This window comes from Habropoda laboriosa, unplaced genomic scaffold, assembly GCF_001263275.1.
Source record: "Habropoda laboriosa isolate 0110345459 unplaced genomic scaffold, ASM126327v1 scaffold158, whole genome shotgun sequence".
Taxonomy (NCBI): domain Eukaryota; kingdom Metazoa; phylum Arthropoda; class Insecta; order Hymenoptera; family Apidae; genus Habropoda; species Habropoda laboriosa.
In genome coordinates this window covers 233709-249646 of record NW_017100280.1, presented here as the reverse complement: position 1 = coordinate 249646, position 15938 = coordinate 233709, and the positions used below count along the sequence as shown (strand labels likewise).

Here is a 15938-nt window from a genome sequence, read left to right as displayed (position 1 = left end):
GAAAAAAATTGACAAATTTCGTGGTTTCTTCTATACAAAGAAATTCCTAATTTATTGACTAAATAGTAAAAGCTTTCAAAGTGTAAACGAAGAAGCCATGTATTTTCTGCTGAACAAGCTAAACACGCTAAGACCTCAATATAGGTTAAACCAATGTTCCTTATCTACGATCTGATTTTTCGCATAAAACGCCGGTCTTCCGGTGTAGAGTTTTTGCATGCCCTGATAATTTCGAGAGAATCAGAAATGCAAAGACGTTCATGAACACATTGATTCTGGGTCACTGTGTACAACATAGGGGTAGGCCGGTATAGGTCGTGAAAATTAAAAACGTGAAATTCTTTTTCTTTTTCACTTTTTAACATTTGTTATATTTCTTTGCGGTTTAATGTATTAACCCAAAACGAATAGAGGATTTGACGGTAAAATATACGCAAATAACTGGGAAAAAGTAAATTCAATATACAGTTTCTAATGATAAATGATTTAGACGAGCACTATTGTTATCAGTTATGTTATCTTGGAGGGAAATAACCTGTGAATTAATAATGCAAAATGTACGATAGTAGAATTAACAACTTTTATAAAATGAACTTACGTGAATTGAAAATAAATTTTTAAACTGTACAATATTACTCTGTGTTAATACCAATGAAATGGATGCAACATATATCAATATGTGTGAATATTAATAACAATAGTAATAATAATAATTAATATTAATATTAATAGCAATTAATAATTACAAGGTAACAAACTGAAAGATTATGCAGGAATTTTTAGCATTATCTTCCATACTAATCATCGATACGTATTATACAATTTTATTCATGATTGCATAAAGTAGTAGTATAATATATTCAATTCATTTAATTGGAATAAAAATATTCATTATCTATGAATAATCGTGTGATTAAAAAACGTTTAAGAGTGAAAAGCAGTAATTTAATACTCGGATTATTAGTAAGACTTGACATCTGATAAGAAAAATCGGAATAATTTATTCTTTCGATAAATCCAATAAGCAAAGACATTGAATAAAAAGTGCACAATGTACGAGAATATTGTACGCTGAATTTATGATGACGCGTCTGATAACTGTAAAAATAAAACGTATGATTATTTACCTCTAAGGCCCTCAAATCTCATGTTTCGTAAGGTAACACCACGAAAGAAGAGATGCGTATCTGCATATCGTGTATCATTGTTCCAAGTTATCTAGATGCTGATCTACTTGTACGTGCATTTACAGTAATTATTTAAACATCGCTAAAAGTGCTTGTTTCCTTCTTGAACAAACGTCTATATCGTCAGCTGTGTCTTTATGAAAATGAAATATGATAGAATATATCCGAGCGTAAATGCAAATAGTACACGTGTAGCGAAGCATAACTGTAGTTCCAGATGTTCAAAGCATTTTCTCTTTAATTAATTTTCCACCAAGTATGGAAGAACACACTTTATATTTTTTACTTACTTTTTCATGTACTCCAAGTTCACAACATTCGGTCATGGTTGTTAAATTGTGTCTAAGAATCTTTTTATCATGCACTAGTGTACTGGAAATTAAAACTTAGAGAATTGGCAAGGATTGAAATACATTATAGGGTAAATTTGTTACAAAACACGAAAAAGGGGCGGCCATATACTTACGTACTAGTTGGATTTTAATTTTTAAACTACAGTAAATTCTCTACAAGTGTCAGTCAGTTTGGATTCTACAAGTGTCAGTATAGAAGCGTCATTGCTGCGCCTATGTTATCTCGCTCGCAGTCAGTCAAGCGTGTAACGCTACATCACTCGGTTTCTTTTACGAGATTTCACGGCTCGACAATTCATAATAGAAAAATATAATTTCTTTAATTTTACTTTTTTCATCTGAAATTAAAAAAAAAAAATTTCGGGATAAAAAAACGTAAAATTAAAAAAGTTGGTATTTAAATCGCTTAGTTGCCTCGACTCACGTTTCATCCTTATCTTTTATTCGCTGTCCTTGTCTACGTTCGGCAAACTACAAAGGCGGGCGCGAGGCTCGGAAACGTAGTCCCTGACTCTACAAGTGTCAGGTTTAGGTTCCTTGCGGACTGACACTTGTGGAGAATTTACTGTACCTGTATTCTGTTGGATAGTTCATAAAGATATAGAAATCATATTTCTATAAAATTTGAAACCTTCTTTCATGAAATACTAGAAAACTTTTTATTTATTTCAAGAATTCAACAAATTTGTAAATATTTTATGTTGAACAGCAGTTTTTGGAACGCGCAACTACTTACGTACAAATGAAAAACTGATACATTCTTGTGTCAAATGTTAACTTACAATGTCAACCCTACATGGTAATCGATTTTTTAATTTTTTTTTAGTGCACCTTATACAGGGTGTCCCAGGTTTTAATGGCCAAACGTTGACAGTATATTCCATGGGTCGAAATAAAAAAGAATGTTATACAAACATAGGTCTTTTGAAGCTTTATTTAAAAGTTATGGCAATAATACGAAATTAAGAGAACAATAGCAGACTCACGGTTACTGCGATGTAATATAGAAATAGATCATCGATATTTGCGCGATATTTATAAGATCGCGTAATGAATTGGTACAAAAAATCAACGATACATTTACTGAAATGAAACAAAATAATAACGAAATTCGCAGAGTAATAAATTCTGTTATCTAATGTCAATCTTGCATTGCAGTGGACATTTTTGAGATGGAGTATTAGTTGCTTCTTGCATAAACAGAGTAAACGTAAATATTGCTGATCTGTTTCTGTATTACACATATCGCAGTAACCGCGAGTCTGCTATTCTTCTCTTAATTTTGTATTGTTGCCATAACTTTTTGATAAAGCTTCAAAACACCTACACTACCGGCCAAATGTTTGGAATCACTGTGCGTTACAAGTTATACAAAAATTTCCGGAATAAAGTTAGCAATTTTAAGAATAATTTAACCAATTTTTCCTCGCTCAAATCAATCGAAATAAGGTAAAATACTATCGATCTCCGTAACATCAATTTCAAATCTATAAAAAATTAGCAGAGGATTCAATTTTACCGTAAATTAGCAGGCGATTCGAAACTTTTGGCCGGTAATGTATGTTTGATAGAATATACTGACAACGTTTGGCCATTAAAACCTGGGACACCCTGTATACACAGTGTTAGACGCAGAATTTAAAAATGCAGAAATTACGTTTAAATAGTAATTATAAATTTAAATGTAAGAGCAATGTCAGTATGCTAAATAATTAATAAAACGTGTATGCTTATAAACAGTTTTTAAGTAGTAATTAGGACACGTATATTGCAATGTTCATAATTGAAAAAATTATATCGCAGTAAAAACGTCATTACCGTTAAGTACACTCCTTTAAAATGGTTCGCGTCGTGACATTTGTTCGATGATTAATCACTCGAACGTAAGATACGCAAAGGGTATTGATTATTGAACGCTGTCATGTACAATGGGGCAATGGTCATAATTTACGCGTTAATTCCATTTGTCATTATGATACATGCATACCAATACACCGGGTGGGCATTTCATTAACGATAGTGTACATTTCGTGCCGATATTAATCAACGAATAATGATATCGTTGACTTGAAGTTCCATTAGACTGATATCTTTGATATACTGTGGCGAACAAAAGTATTCGAACACCGTTTAAAACGGAATAACTTTTTTTTTTATTGGAACGAACGATTTGAGTTTTTTTTCTTTAGAAGTTAGAAGGATTAGTTTACTAGGTGATGTGTAAACAAAATTTTGAAAAAATTGAAAATGGTCGAAATTACGAAGAAAACAGTGACAGTTGCTTTTTGCAACTTTTATATCTGCGCCCATAATGAAAATTTAAACAATACGTTTCGTAGATTTTTGCTAGTTATATGCATGCTGAAAATTTCATCGGCAACAATGAAAGGAAGTTACATATTCGATTTAAAATGTTAAAGTCCAAGGTTATTATGCATGTTTAAATGCACAATAATGTCTGCTACAACATACAAAAATATATACATTCGTGCAAAAAAGAATATAGGCGACCTTGAAGAAAACAGACAAAAATGGCATTTATAAAAAAAAATTTGTCTCCCTTCTTATTCGCTCTTTGAAACCATTTAAATTGAATATCAAAATTTCCTCGTACCATCACAGCTAGGGAAGATAAACGTAGGTGTCCTGTTTTACGCGGTCCACCTTGTATATCGTCTCTACTGATTCATACTCCATTCAGAACTCCCTTCATATATTCCAAAAAGAAGACAGTAATCAAATTTTGCATTTTTCATTAAACTTCCTTCCCTAGTTTTCGTAAATTGACATTTTCTGGATACCAGAAGTCGTATTTTCATTGCAACCGTAGTGTGCTACACGTAGACAACTCTGGCAGTATTGTACTTGGAAATATTAAAAGTAGATAGGTTTAAAATCAACTCCATGTTCGATGCTAAAACTCGCTTCTTCTGCTGTAATGTGTAATGAGCAAAAGTGTAAACACGCGACGCTAATTTATCACTGAAACGACCAATACTGCTATATTTTACGTTAAATAATAGGGTACAAGCGACTAAAATAATTAATTGAATATTTTACATAGAATGTAAGACCGTTTTTTCGTTTTTAGTAACAATATACAATGAATTTAACGAAAACAGATATGTGATGCCAGTTTTGTATGCTCCCTGAGGTACACAGATGACATACGAAACAAGTAGTGGGTGTCTTTGTAAATCGTAAATTGACAATCGCTTCGTTGTTGTAATTTGAAGAATCTAGAACAAGTTACTTCAGTCTGTTTTGAGGAAGGAACGCAATATAAAGCCGCTTAGTGAAGATGTAACGAAAATGATCATTTCCTTGTGCAATAAGGGGTACTCGTTACGAAAAATTGCAGATGAATGCAAAGTTACTTACACAACTGTAGCAACTAAAAACGAATGAAAAGTGTTACATTCTATGTAAAATACTCAACTAATTACTTTAGGCGTTTGTACCCCATTGTTTAGTGCAAAATATAGCAGTATTGGCCGTTTCAGTGGCAACTCATTGCTTACACTTTTGCGCTTCGCTGCATGATATTAACTTTAACATAGAAATTTAACATAGCTTTCAAATATATCAGTATACATACAAGGTGTCCCAATTTTTTCCCATCAAACTTTGTCAGTACAGTAAATTCTCCACAAGTGTCAGTCCGCAAGGAACCTAAACCTGACACTTGTAGAGTCAGGGACTACGTTTTCGAGCCTCGCGCCCGCCTTCGTAGTTTGCCGAACGTAGACAAGGACAGCGAATAAAAGATAAGGATGAAACGTGAGTCGAGGCAACCAAGCGATTTAAATACCAACTTTTTTAATTTAACGTTTTTTCATCTAAAATTTTCATCGGAATGTTTTTTCAACATATTGATGAGATTTTTCTGATGAAAATGACATCAAACACGACATAATTTGAACGAATTCGACTAGTATCAGTGGCAACTCATTGCTTACACTTTTGCGCTTCGCTGCATGATATTAACTTTGGCGAACAGAAATGTAATTTCAATCGTACAATACTTTCTATACGAATATAATAGGAGTTCAATACCTACGAATGGCAGTGTATACAGTGTGTGTCCGAAAATATTGTACAAGCAGGCCAAGAGATGATTCCTCGTGCAAAAATAGATAATAAACGTAGAATAACATTTGTTCGGAGAAAATCGGGTTCGAAAATTTGTTGCGTGCGTTTGCACGAAGGCACCAGTTCCTTAATTGGCATAATGAAATATTGTTAATCAAATTTTGTGTTTCTCTTTCTTGCGCCTAGTCACTCGTAAAAGTCGCGTAGACATTGTATGCAAACACGATACATCTTACATTAGCTATGAGGGATTTTCAAACGGAGCCTCAGATGAAAAAATGGTAATTATATGAAAAAGGGGGCCTCAACTCCCATTTTATTGAATTTCTGATATGTTGTAGAGGGAAGGGTCCTGAGTAACATGCACTTTGTCCTAGGCGTGGAACGACTGCGGTTTGAAAGTTGCGACAAAACGAGAATTGCAAACTTAAGCTCAGAAAGTCGGGTTAGGTTAGGCTAAAAGAAATGCATAACCTAACCTAAACGCAGAAGGTCAATACCTTACCACTATTAGGATCGCAGTCCTATACAAATGCACATGCAGTTTCATTTTTAATCACATAAATGTAACGTAACATGTACAATTTTCTTTTTCTCGTAACTTTTAAACCACAATCGTTTCACGCCTCGGACAAAGGTCACTCAGGACCATCTTCTCTTCAACATATCCCAAGATCAAGATCACTGGAGTTGAAGCCCCATTTTCCAGGTAATTACCGAAAAAATTTTATTCTACGTTTTTCATTTACTTTGCATATGGAATCACCTCCTTGTACAATACTACCGGAGAGGGGAGAGTGAGCGCGGCAATTCGCGTTAGAGAATTGCCGGGCGAGTGTCGTTACATTGTTTCTTGCAAAGTTCATGTGCCCATTATTCCATAATAAACTTATTAACCAATGCTAAAAGTGTAATAGATACTTTCGGTCGTACTCTGTGTAATTTAAAAATTGCACCAAGAAGATGGAAACGCATGGCTAAATTAAACAGAAATAAGCGATATTGGGGAAGTGATGCGAGTGTAATAACGAACGTTCTCTGTCATCGCAGAATCACCGAGGCGTTATGTGGAGGGTGAGGTGACGATTCACTATCGTTCACCAGTGCGTACAGAGGCGAAAGAACCATGGAGTGAGGAAGAGCTCGCTCGTCGAAGCGCAGAGAATATGCGGCGCGTTTATGAAGAAGAACGTCGTCGCAAATACCTCCAGGAGCTGCACGATGCTGATTCACGGCGACATAACTTCATGTAAGTTTCATCCTCTCAATTTGCTATTAATTCAGAACAGCTCGTCTCGTACGGAAGAAACGGACAATTCGTAAGAAACGCGAGTGTTCGTTTATGAAACGTTAGAGCTTCTCGATAAGAAGCTCAAAGCGCATCTGCTATGGTAATTCCTTCGAGTCTATGATGTAAATTTCTAATTTTGCTTCTATTTTGCCTGTGATTAAATGACAAAATTAATAGAAATCCTTGATAATAATAATAATAATAATATTGCTGAAATTTTGTTATAAAGTAACATTGATCGTTGAATGCGAAGAATTTGTATGCGATCTGTTTACGTAATGTTCTACTAATAGACGTCGTTAATTGGTGATCAATCAATTGATGCAAATTAGTTTTATAATTGATTTACGTAATACCTGTACGATATTTCGCAAGTTAAATTCGAAATATTTTTCAATGTTCTAATTTATCTAATATTACTTCTAATATTTTGCAACTATTTCTGTTAATTCATGTCTCTTACGTGTTACCAAATAATAATTGACAAAAAATGAGATGAAATGGAATTGTTTCGTATGCTCGTTACACGTGTCTCACCTACGCTTCTATTACAACGCCTGCGTAAAATAACTTAGAGTACGTAGAATGTTGTATAATAACTTAAGCAACGAAAAGTACCATCGACTTACGGTGAATCTAATTATGCACGACTGACATGCCATTGACATTTATCATTGTATGGAAGGAATTGATTTCGATGAATGTCTAGCTTGAAAAATTGAATTAACGTGGGTATAGTAACGACCAAATGTTTAATTTAATTATTCAACACCTGGTCAGTTGGTAAAAGATTGAAATATTTCGAAAGATACGTAAATAAATATTTTATTACGTAGCAATCAGTTTAAACGATATTTGGAAATTTTTATACACCATTTAAAAAGTGTGTAATACAAATAGGGTAATTACTTTCCAACTGTCTATTATCATCAATTTTCGCATGATTTATATAAAATTCGTATCTTTAATTTTCGAACATATTTTTGCATGTGTTGATAAGATTTAAAGGGAATTCGAAATAAAATATTATTTTACGGATCGTTTTAAACCTAAACCTGTTTAAATTGACTTTTAAATCACGGCATACCTTCGATTCAGCGTGAGAAATTGCACTTTATAAAAAATCACACGATTGTTCCACAAAATTATGAGTAGAAGTCACGCGTATAAATGAATTGGGAATTTACAAGTGGGAAAGTCATGTCCTGATAATATTAAATGCGTGCAAATGAAATAATTCCGTTTTTGCCTTTAATTTAAGAAAGGGATCATTAAGTCTTGTCTATATGGTTAGCCGCGGGAACACCCCTTTAAAGAAGGAGATTGCTTTGATTTCCACTCAGCTGTTTGCTTCGAGAATTCTGCATGAATATTTAAAGGGAAGCGTAATGCGAATAAAATTCACAAAGTCGATAAGTTTATTAAGAATGCAGTTTATCGTAATTATTCATCGTTTATTATCATTATTTTCCAATTATTGTCCACGATTTTCGGAATTCAGAAGGATAACTGTGTAGTTATTTCGGAATAAAATTAACAAATTTGTATAAAACTCTATTTTCCATATCTGTATACGATCAGTTTAAAATTTTATTATAAATCGTACATTTAAAGGAGGTACTTACACCACAACGAGGTTTCCAAAAGTAGATAAAAGTTTGGGAATGTTCTTCAGAGGTAACTACTGAATGAGAAGTTTCAATTTTTACAGAGCATATAAACGTAACTTTCAGCTCTTTTCTCCGATTTTAGAAAAGTAACAAATTTTCAAAATGAAACTATTCCAAAACCTCTGTTGCTAGAACATCGATTGCTGGCTGTATTCGCCAGCAAGGAGTAATGCAATATTTTTGATATATCAATTATTTAATCTTTTAGAAACGTTTAAAGTTGAGTTTCTGGTGAGAAGAAGTTCTTCCTATTCAAACCGACACTATGTCTACAATAATTACAATTTTTTTTAAATCGTACGCTAGTAGGAAATCTAAACAAGGATAGCATTGTTGAGAAAATGTGCCAGGAAATCATTTTCCCATTATCAAGCAAATATCTAGAAGAGCATGTTTATAAACAGAATGGAAGTAACTTCGAATACTTGTCCTTAACGTACTTAAAATCGATTTTAATTCGTTTTTAAAAATGCTTCAGGTAAATGTTATTCAGTTCGTTAAGAGCTGTCGGAATAACCCATTAAACGAAGAAAAATGAAGGGGCCCCCTTTGTTCCCGTAACAGTCACCCTAAACAATTTGTTGCACTCTGCAAAATTAACCCCCCTGTTCCATTTAATTCAAAAGAAACATAAAGTCGATGTCTGCAGTGGTTGCTGAAAAAGCAGCTTGTAATAGTTTATTTGGCCCACCCTGTATATCGTATCTCCAACACACGCTCCCAAAATCTCTCGCCTACGTATCAGACTGTCCCGGCCGCAAAGGGTTAAATGTGCAAGTGTAGAATGTTCTTTTGTTTTTGAAGTATATTCAGGAATTTTGTATGAAAGCATTTCATTTTGAAAAATTTATGCATGCTCAAAAATCACGATAAAATAGATGATAAGAAATTACGTAGACATGAAGATACAATCGTAAAACAATTAAGTAGAAAATAGGATTATTTATAAAATAAATGATTTTTGTTTTCACTCATAAATTTTGTAACAATACATAATGCTTTTTTCTTATTTTTACACGAAAAAGTACTATATGACACTGAAATACTCTAGCATACCTAAAATTATTAAATTTACTTCTTTATAATATAATTCACTCTGTTCTGTTACAAAATTATAATTAGGCTGCTCAGAAGATCGTTATGCGAAACAATCTTCGTTGTTAAGTGGATCATCATGAAAGCATCTAATAAGCACAAAATATGATTGAGCTTAATTCAACTTTTTTTTAATAACCAGTTACTTTGAAGAAAATTTCATTGAAATAAAAGTGAATTGTAATTTATTTCATTTAGTTGCTTTTATCGTTACTGTTAGTATGATTTCAATAAAAATTTTAAATCAAACTTTACAAATATAAATATATCGCTCGAGTTTTACACAGGTTCTGATACAAAACAATTAGTGTAATTACTGATATCAACGAATTCGTTGCGTTATTGCGAAATGCTACTGTTGAATAAACATTAAAAAATGTTTTGCATAGAATGTACCTTAGCATTAGAGTGAGTGAACCATGCCGCGTACCTAGCAGATCTTGAATTCTAATTAAAAAAAGAAATCATACGAAAGAAGCTGATCTTACACTTTCTACTTTCTTCCACAAAAGGAATCTTCCTTCCTTTCTTTATCGTATCGCTATTTCTGAACGTTCTGTATTTATCACTGCATACACGTGTATTTGTTCAACAATTTTTCAATTCTTTTCTGCAAACTCAAGCGTTCTGTTACCATTGATTTCAGACCATCTCAGAAGTCACCAATTCCCCCGAATCGTTTCGACGATTTCGCCGACGATCTGAGCCACAGAAGCAGATCTCAGGAGCAAACGCCGGAACCGCGGCTCATCGCAAGGGCACTTTATAACTTTATCAGACAATCTCCAAGGGAATTGAGTTTCCGTCGCGGTGACATAATATTTGTACGACGACAGGTAGACAAAAACTGGTACGAGGGTGAACATAATGCGATGATCGGCCTGTTTCCATCGAATTACGTCGAGGTAATTCAACTTAAAACGCGTTAATGCTGTTATTAACTTTCTCTCCTGATGCGTAAACTCCCGTTACTTGCGAAAAATGCGGAAAAACAGAAATGGACTTTTTGAACGGTTTAGATCAGAATTACACCCTTGACTTAACTTCTGTTGTATTTAACGAAATAAACACTTAACCTGAGTAAGTTAGCCGAATAATAAGGGAAATTACTTCCAGTTTCAAGTGCTATAAAAAATATTGTATTAGGTTGGTGCAAATGAAATGTTTTCTTATCAGTTGAAATATATATTAAATTTTGTTTAATCGTAAATTTTTATACATAACAGTCAAGAAGAAGGAATTTGCTGTAATGCACGTGTATATTGAATAGTGAAAAAAATTGTAATGCAATTATTTAGACATTATTAGGTGACATGATGAATGATCAGGTTGTGCGCGAAACTTATTTACGTAAATTTAAATTCGGAAAAACTGCGGTGAAAACTGCTAAAAATATAAATTTAGCATTTGAAGAAGATTACGTGAATGTTAGGACACTTCAGCGTTCGTGTGCAAAATTCAAGATTGGTGACTTTTCATTGGAAATGAGCCAAGAGGAAGGCCAGGTAGGGCCTAGAATGATAACGTTTTAAGAAAAATTATTGGAAACCATCCACGGTAAAGAATGTGAAATTTTGCCTCATCCTCCCCTACTCGTTCGACCTTTTTCTAACAGACTACCATTTCTTCAAACAGTTGAACAATTTTTTAAACAAATAGATTATTCCGAAAAGAAAACACTGTAAAAATAGCATTCAAAAAATTTTTTAATCCATAGACCAATGATTTTTGTATACTTATTTGGAACAGTGAAATTAGTTAATCTTTAGGAAAAGTGTGTAGAATTCTGTAGAAATTATTTTGATCAAATACATTAGCTTTCGTAGAAACACAATGAATCTAAAGTTTCATTTCAAAAAACAACGTTTCATATGCACCAACCTAATAATAGTAAATTAGTGATCAATTGTAATAAGCAAACAAAGATATAATTACTTTAATACCTAATTCACAAGATTTCAATACTTTCCATAAATTTGTTAATTTTACATACGTTTAAAAGTCTAAGATGAAGAATAGAAATCCAAGAATTCTTTTAAACAATGATATTAAGATTATTCCTATTAAAATGTATATTCACTGATAAAAGTAGACGTTCTGGGCAATCTCCGACTTTTATGTTGCAGTTTTTTACAATATAATGACCGTTTGAGAAACAAATGTAAAATTTGCATTAAATACATTATGTTGTTGTAATTTGTAAAATATTGAAATTGAAAAAATATGGGATCATCAGCAAGTTTTACTTTTAAGCTATTTCTCACAGCTGCTGACCTTTAAGGAAGAATAATATTCTGTTTGCAACATTTTAATGGATATATTAAAAGAATTTAGAATTACGGTAGATTCTTATATAAGCTCTGTATTTTTACATTTACATTTAATTATCTTGTTCGTATTACTATATGCGCTACAGATTTTGCCATACGATGGCATGCGAACGACACCAAAGAAACCCCACGAAGGTCAAGCACGAGCTAAGTTCAATTTCGTCGCTCAAACAAATCTTGAGTTATCTTTGGCCAAAGGTAAATACGACAAAAATACTAGCAGAAGAGATAATTTTCATGATCAAGATACAATGAAGTATTATTTCCTTAGGCGAACTTGTTGTATTGACAAGAAGAGTCGATGAAAACTGGTATGAAGGACGTATTGGAGACAGAAAGGGGATATTTCCCATCTCTTATGTCGAAGTTATCGCAGAACCCGGGCTTAGATCAGGTATTTTTCAATTTGATTCAAACAATAAAACTTACGATTTTAATTTTGCATAAAAATATCATATAATATATCGTGTATTTCGTTAATTTATGTGTATACTTGGTAAAGGAGCTATAGGGAGGTCGTAAAATCAGACAGGAGTGAAATAACGTGAAATTCGATCGTCAAAACATCATTTGGGTAAGATAAGGAGCTCGAGGCTCGGTTAGAGCGATCCAAAGTCAACTTGGCAGCGGTACTTCCATTACAGTATATTTAAAAAAAAGTCATGAAAACGGAGAAAAAAGGATCTATACTGATCCAATCATAGCCGCTATAGTCCGTCCAACGAGTCGAGTCAGTTAGAGGTAAACAAAACATTCGCTTACTAACAATAAGCACGTGATATACTCTGTTCAAAATGAGAGTAACCTCGCTTCGCGCATGGGACGTGCCTAAGGCAGGGCTAGAACCACTAGAACGTCCAAACCCCCACTTAACCACCTACGTTTTTCTCCGTCTTACCCTCTGCTACGCTCTCTGTCCATGCGCAGAACGGACGAGAATCGGTCCGAGAGCGAGGTTACTCTCATTTTGAACGACGTATAAATGCAAGGGACTCTAGCTATTGGTTGGCAAACGATAGTTCAAAAGCGAATTTACATGGATCGTTATTAGGGTCACACATTGCCAATACAGTGCCAGAGCCGTATTGCTTCCTAATTTCCAGTGGAGTATTACTATTCTAAGTAGCTTATGTCTTTCGCCAAAAGTACAACGCTGGTCATACATCTTTGACTTCTCCAGTTTAGTGTTACAGTATCTGAAGGTTGTGAATGCGCTCCTGTCCCAATCACGTGCCTTTGTTTACCTCTACATACTCGACTCGATTTCTGACTTGAGATTTGGGGGCTTCTGTAAGATGCGTAGAACGGCCCTGTGTGCGGCTAGATCAATCGATGTTTTCACTTAATCCTTTTGTGGCCAAATCATTTTTTTGAAGAATTTTTTATTTACCTATCGATCATCGCGCCTGTGATGAATACTAAATTGAGATCAATTTTTGTTTCGATACTCAAGTGAGACGTATGCCTCCTACTGGTCACGAAAAGATTAACGTCGAGATTTACGACCTCGTTATAGCTTTTCCACCAAGTGTAACATATTTTTCATTTCTATCTGTAATTTTGAATAAATATTACAACGGTGTGTATTAACTACAGAAACGCCAATGCAAAACAAACCAGTTGCCTCTCCAGCTGCACACAGTCTGCTGGCAAATGGATCAGCTGGAGGGAAAATGAGTATGGGACCCCATCATTATATGCCGTCCAGACCAGTTAATATAAACACAATCCAGCCACACTACAATTCATTGGTCAGTATTATACAAATATTTTCACTACATTCAAATATAAACTTGATCATATTTTAACCCTTTGTCGAGTGTGACTCGACATCAGTTTTATTCACAGGTATGAATGAAATAATTTTTAAATTACCAGTTTAAATATGTATTATATTTTGCAGTGTTTTTTTTTACCTGGATAAGCAATAGGTGCACATATATATGACCCTTAATGCTATTTTCAATATAATTAGCAAAAAAAAAAAATTGTTTAAATTGGTTCCTATCAACTAAATGTCTTTTAGAGTACATTTCAAATAAATTACTTAAAATAATAGGGAATTATTGAAAAGAAAATTAAAAAAAAATTTGGAGTTTAAAGGGTTAAACATGTAATGCAATCCTGCGCTTATTTAAAATTTAATATTATACTTAACTATTATTATGAAATATATGTGTAATTTTAACGATACACTTTTGATTTTACGAACTTCGTTATAATATCCAGTACGTAATGATAATTTGTGTAATTGCCGAAATATTACTATACAGATTATAAAATAGTTTTGAAAATCATATTGTTTTATATTTATCATCCAAAATGATAAATTTTTTCTATATAATAATTGTTTCTATCTGTTATCATTTTGTGATATTAAAAAGTGAGTACTTATGAATGAAGGTACATAAACATGAAGGTATGTTTTTAGTACTCTAATACTTAATATTTGTATCAGAACGTAACATTTCCTTTTGCGAACGAATCTTTCATTCATTTTCTTTTAATTTTCCATTCTTTAATTTATTACTAATTGAAATTACCATTTATTTCTTTAAATTTACAGCCAAGAATGGGAGGGAGCAAGCTTCATGTTTCGCAACTTAATGAAGCATTACACATCGACACGCACTCTGAACCGATACCGTAAGTTTTTTTTCTAAATGTTAAATAAATTCAAATTTTACTTTTTAAGGATTCCTTCGATCTACTCTGATAAAAAGAAATTGACTGCTTAACAATGTATTCTTGCCTTGCTAAAGAAACTTCCACTTTTACTGTTAAATATCAGTATAATTTCATTAGACAATTTTATTTTCGAAAAAATTTAATTTGTAGAAATGTTTTGCAAATTATCAATCTAACATTTAAAAACCTTTCAGTGGCTATAAATATTTACGACTTACTTAAGTCCTTCTACAGTATTACACTTACATATGTAGACCTAGTTAAAAGCAGATATAAGATTTTAACGCTAGTATAATCAGTATGAACATGTGTGAATTAACACGATCGTAGCTAGAATATGTCTACCAAAAATTAGTTGCATATATGAGCCGTTCATTTGCCAAATCGGTCAACTCCACGAAACAAAAAGTAGAGAAAATTGATGAAATTATATACACCAAATATAAATATAAATATAAATATCTTTTATACCGTTGCATTACAAAATTACTTAGCTAAATTCTCTTAAGCATTTGAATTACATTATTGCAACGATTTACTTCAGAGTATAGACTCATGGTCGTAATAAACTTCGGTGCGTAATTTTTTTAATTTCCTTTTTAAGAAAATAATATTTTTTGACGAAAAATTAAAGAGAAATATTTATTTTACTGGCACACTGTAATTTTCAGTAAATTAAATAGTCTGAAAATAGCATGTCACTGGAAGATTCATTCGCAGTGCAAGGAGTAAAGAAAATTGCCAAAGTGAAATGATAAAAATTGAGAGTACAAGTGGAATGTAATTGATACTGATTTTATAAAATTTGAGAAAGAATAAATTTATGAAAATAAAGGAATAATACAAGGCAATTATAACATAAAAATCATACACCATCCTTAACCCTCTACTGTCAAGACACCGTTTTTGGGACGTAAAGCTCGATATGGAGTCTACGAAACTCCTACGTAACCCTTCGACAGTTTATCCCGTGAGACTCGGGCAGAGCGTCAAATATATGTGTTTAACCCAAGAGGGACTCTTAGGAAGACAGTTAGAAAGGGACGAGATATTGCTATCATAACTATGACGTAGGGTTACGTATCCCGCGTTCTAAAAATGATCACACACGGTGTAACTATTGAAAAGATACGTGTGAAATATACATTTTTTTTACCGTAATTCGTAATTTTATTAGACTGTCAAAGGGTAATCGCATTGGCTCCTGAAATAAATTATTTATTATTCAACGG

General features: G+C 33.1%; 1 protein-coding gene across 1 annotated transcript in view; it reads left to right on the top strand.

Annotated features, from left to right (window-relative positions):
* LOC108573586 overlaps positions 1-15938 on the top strand; it is a 200152-nt gene that overhangs the window by 180562 nt on the left and 3652 nt on the right. The window contains exons 26-31 of the mRNA XM_017936049.1: positions 6683-6881; positions 10335-10593; positions 12105-12216; positions 12290-12412; positions 13615-13769; positions 14585-14664. Coding sequence (XP_017791538.1) covers positions 6683-6881; positions 10335-10593; positions 12105-12216; positions 12290-12412; positions 13615-13769; positions 14585-14664 — 928 coding nt within the window. The remainder of the gene's footprint in view (positions 1-6682; positions 6882-10334; positions 10594-12104; positions 12217-12289; positions 12413-13614; positions 13770-14584; positions 14665-15938) is intronic.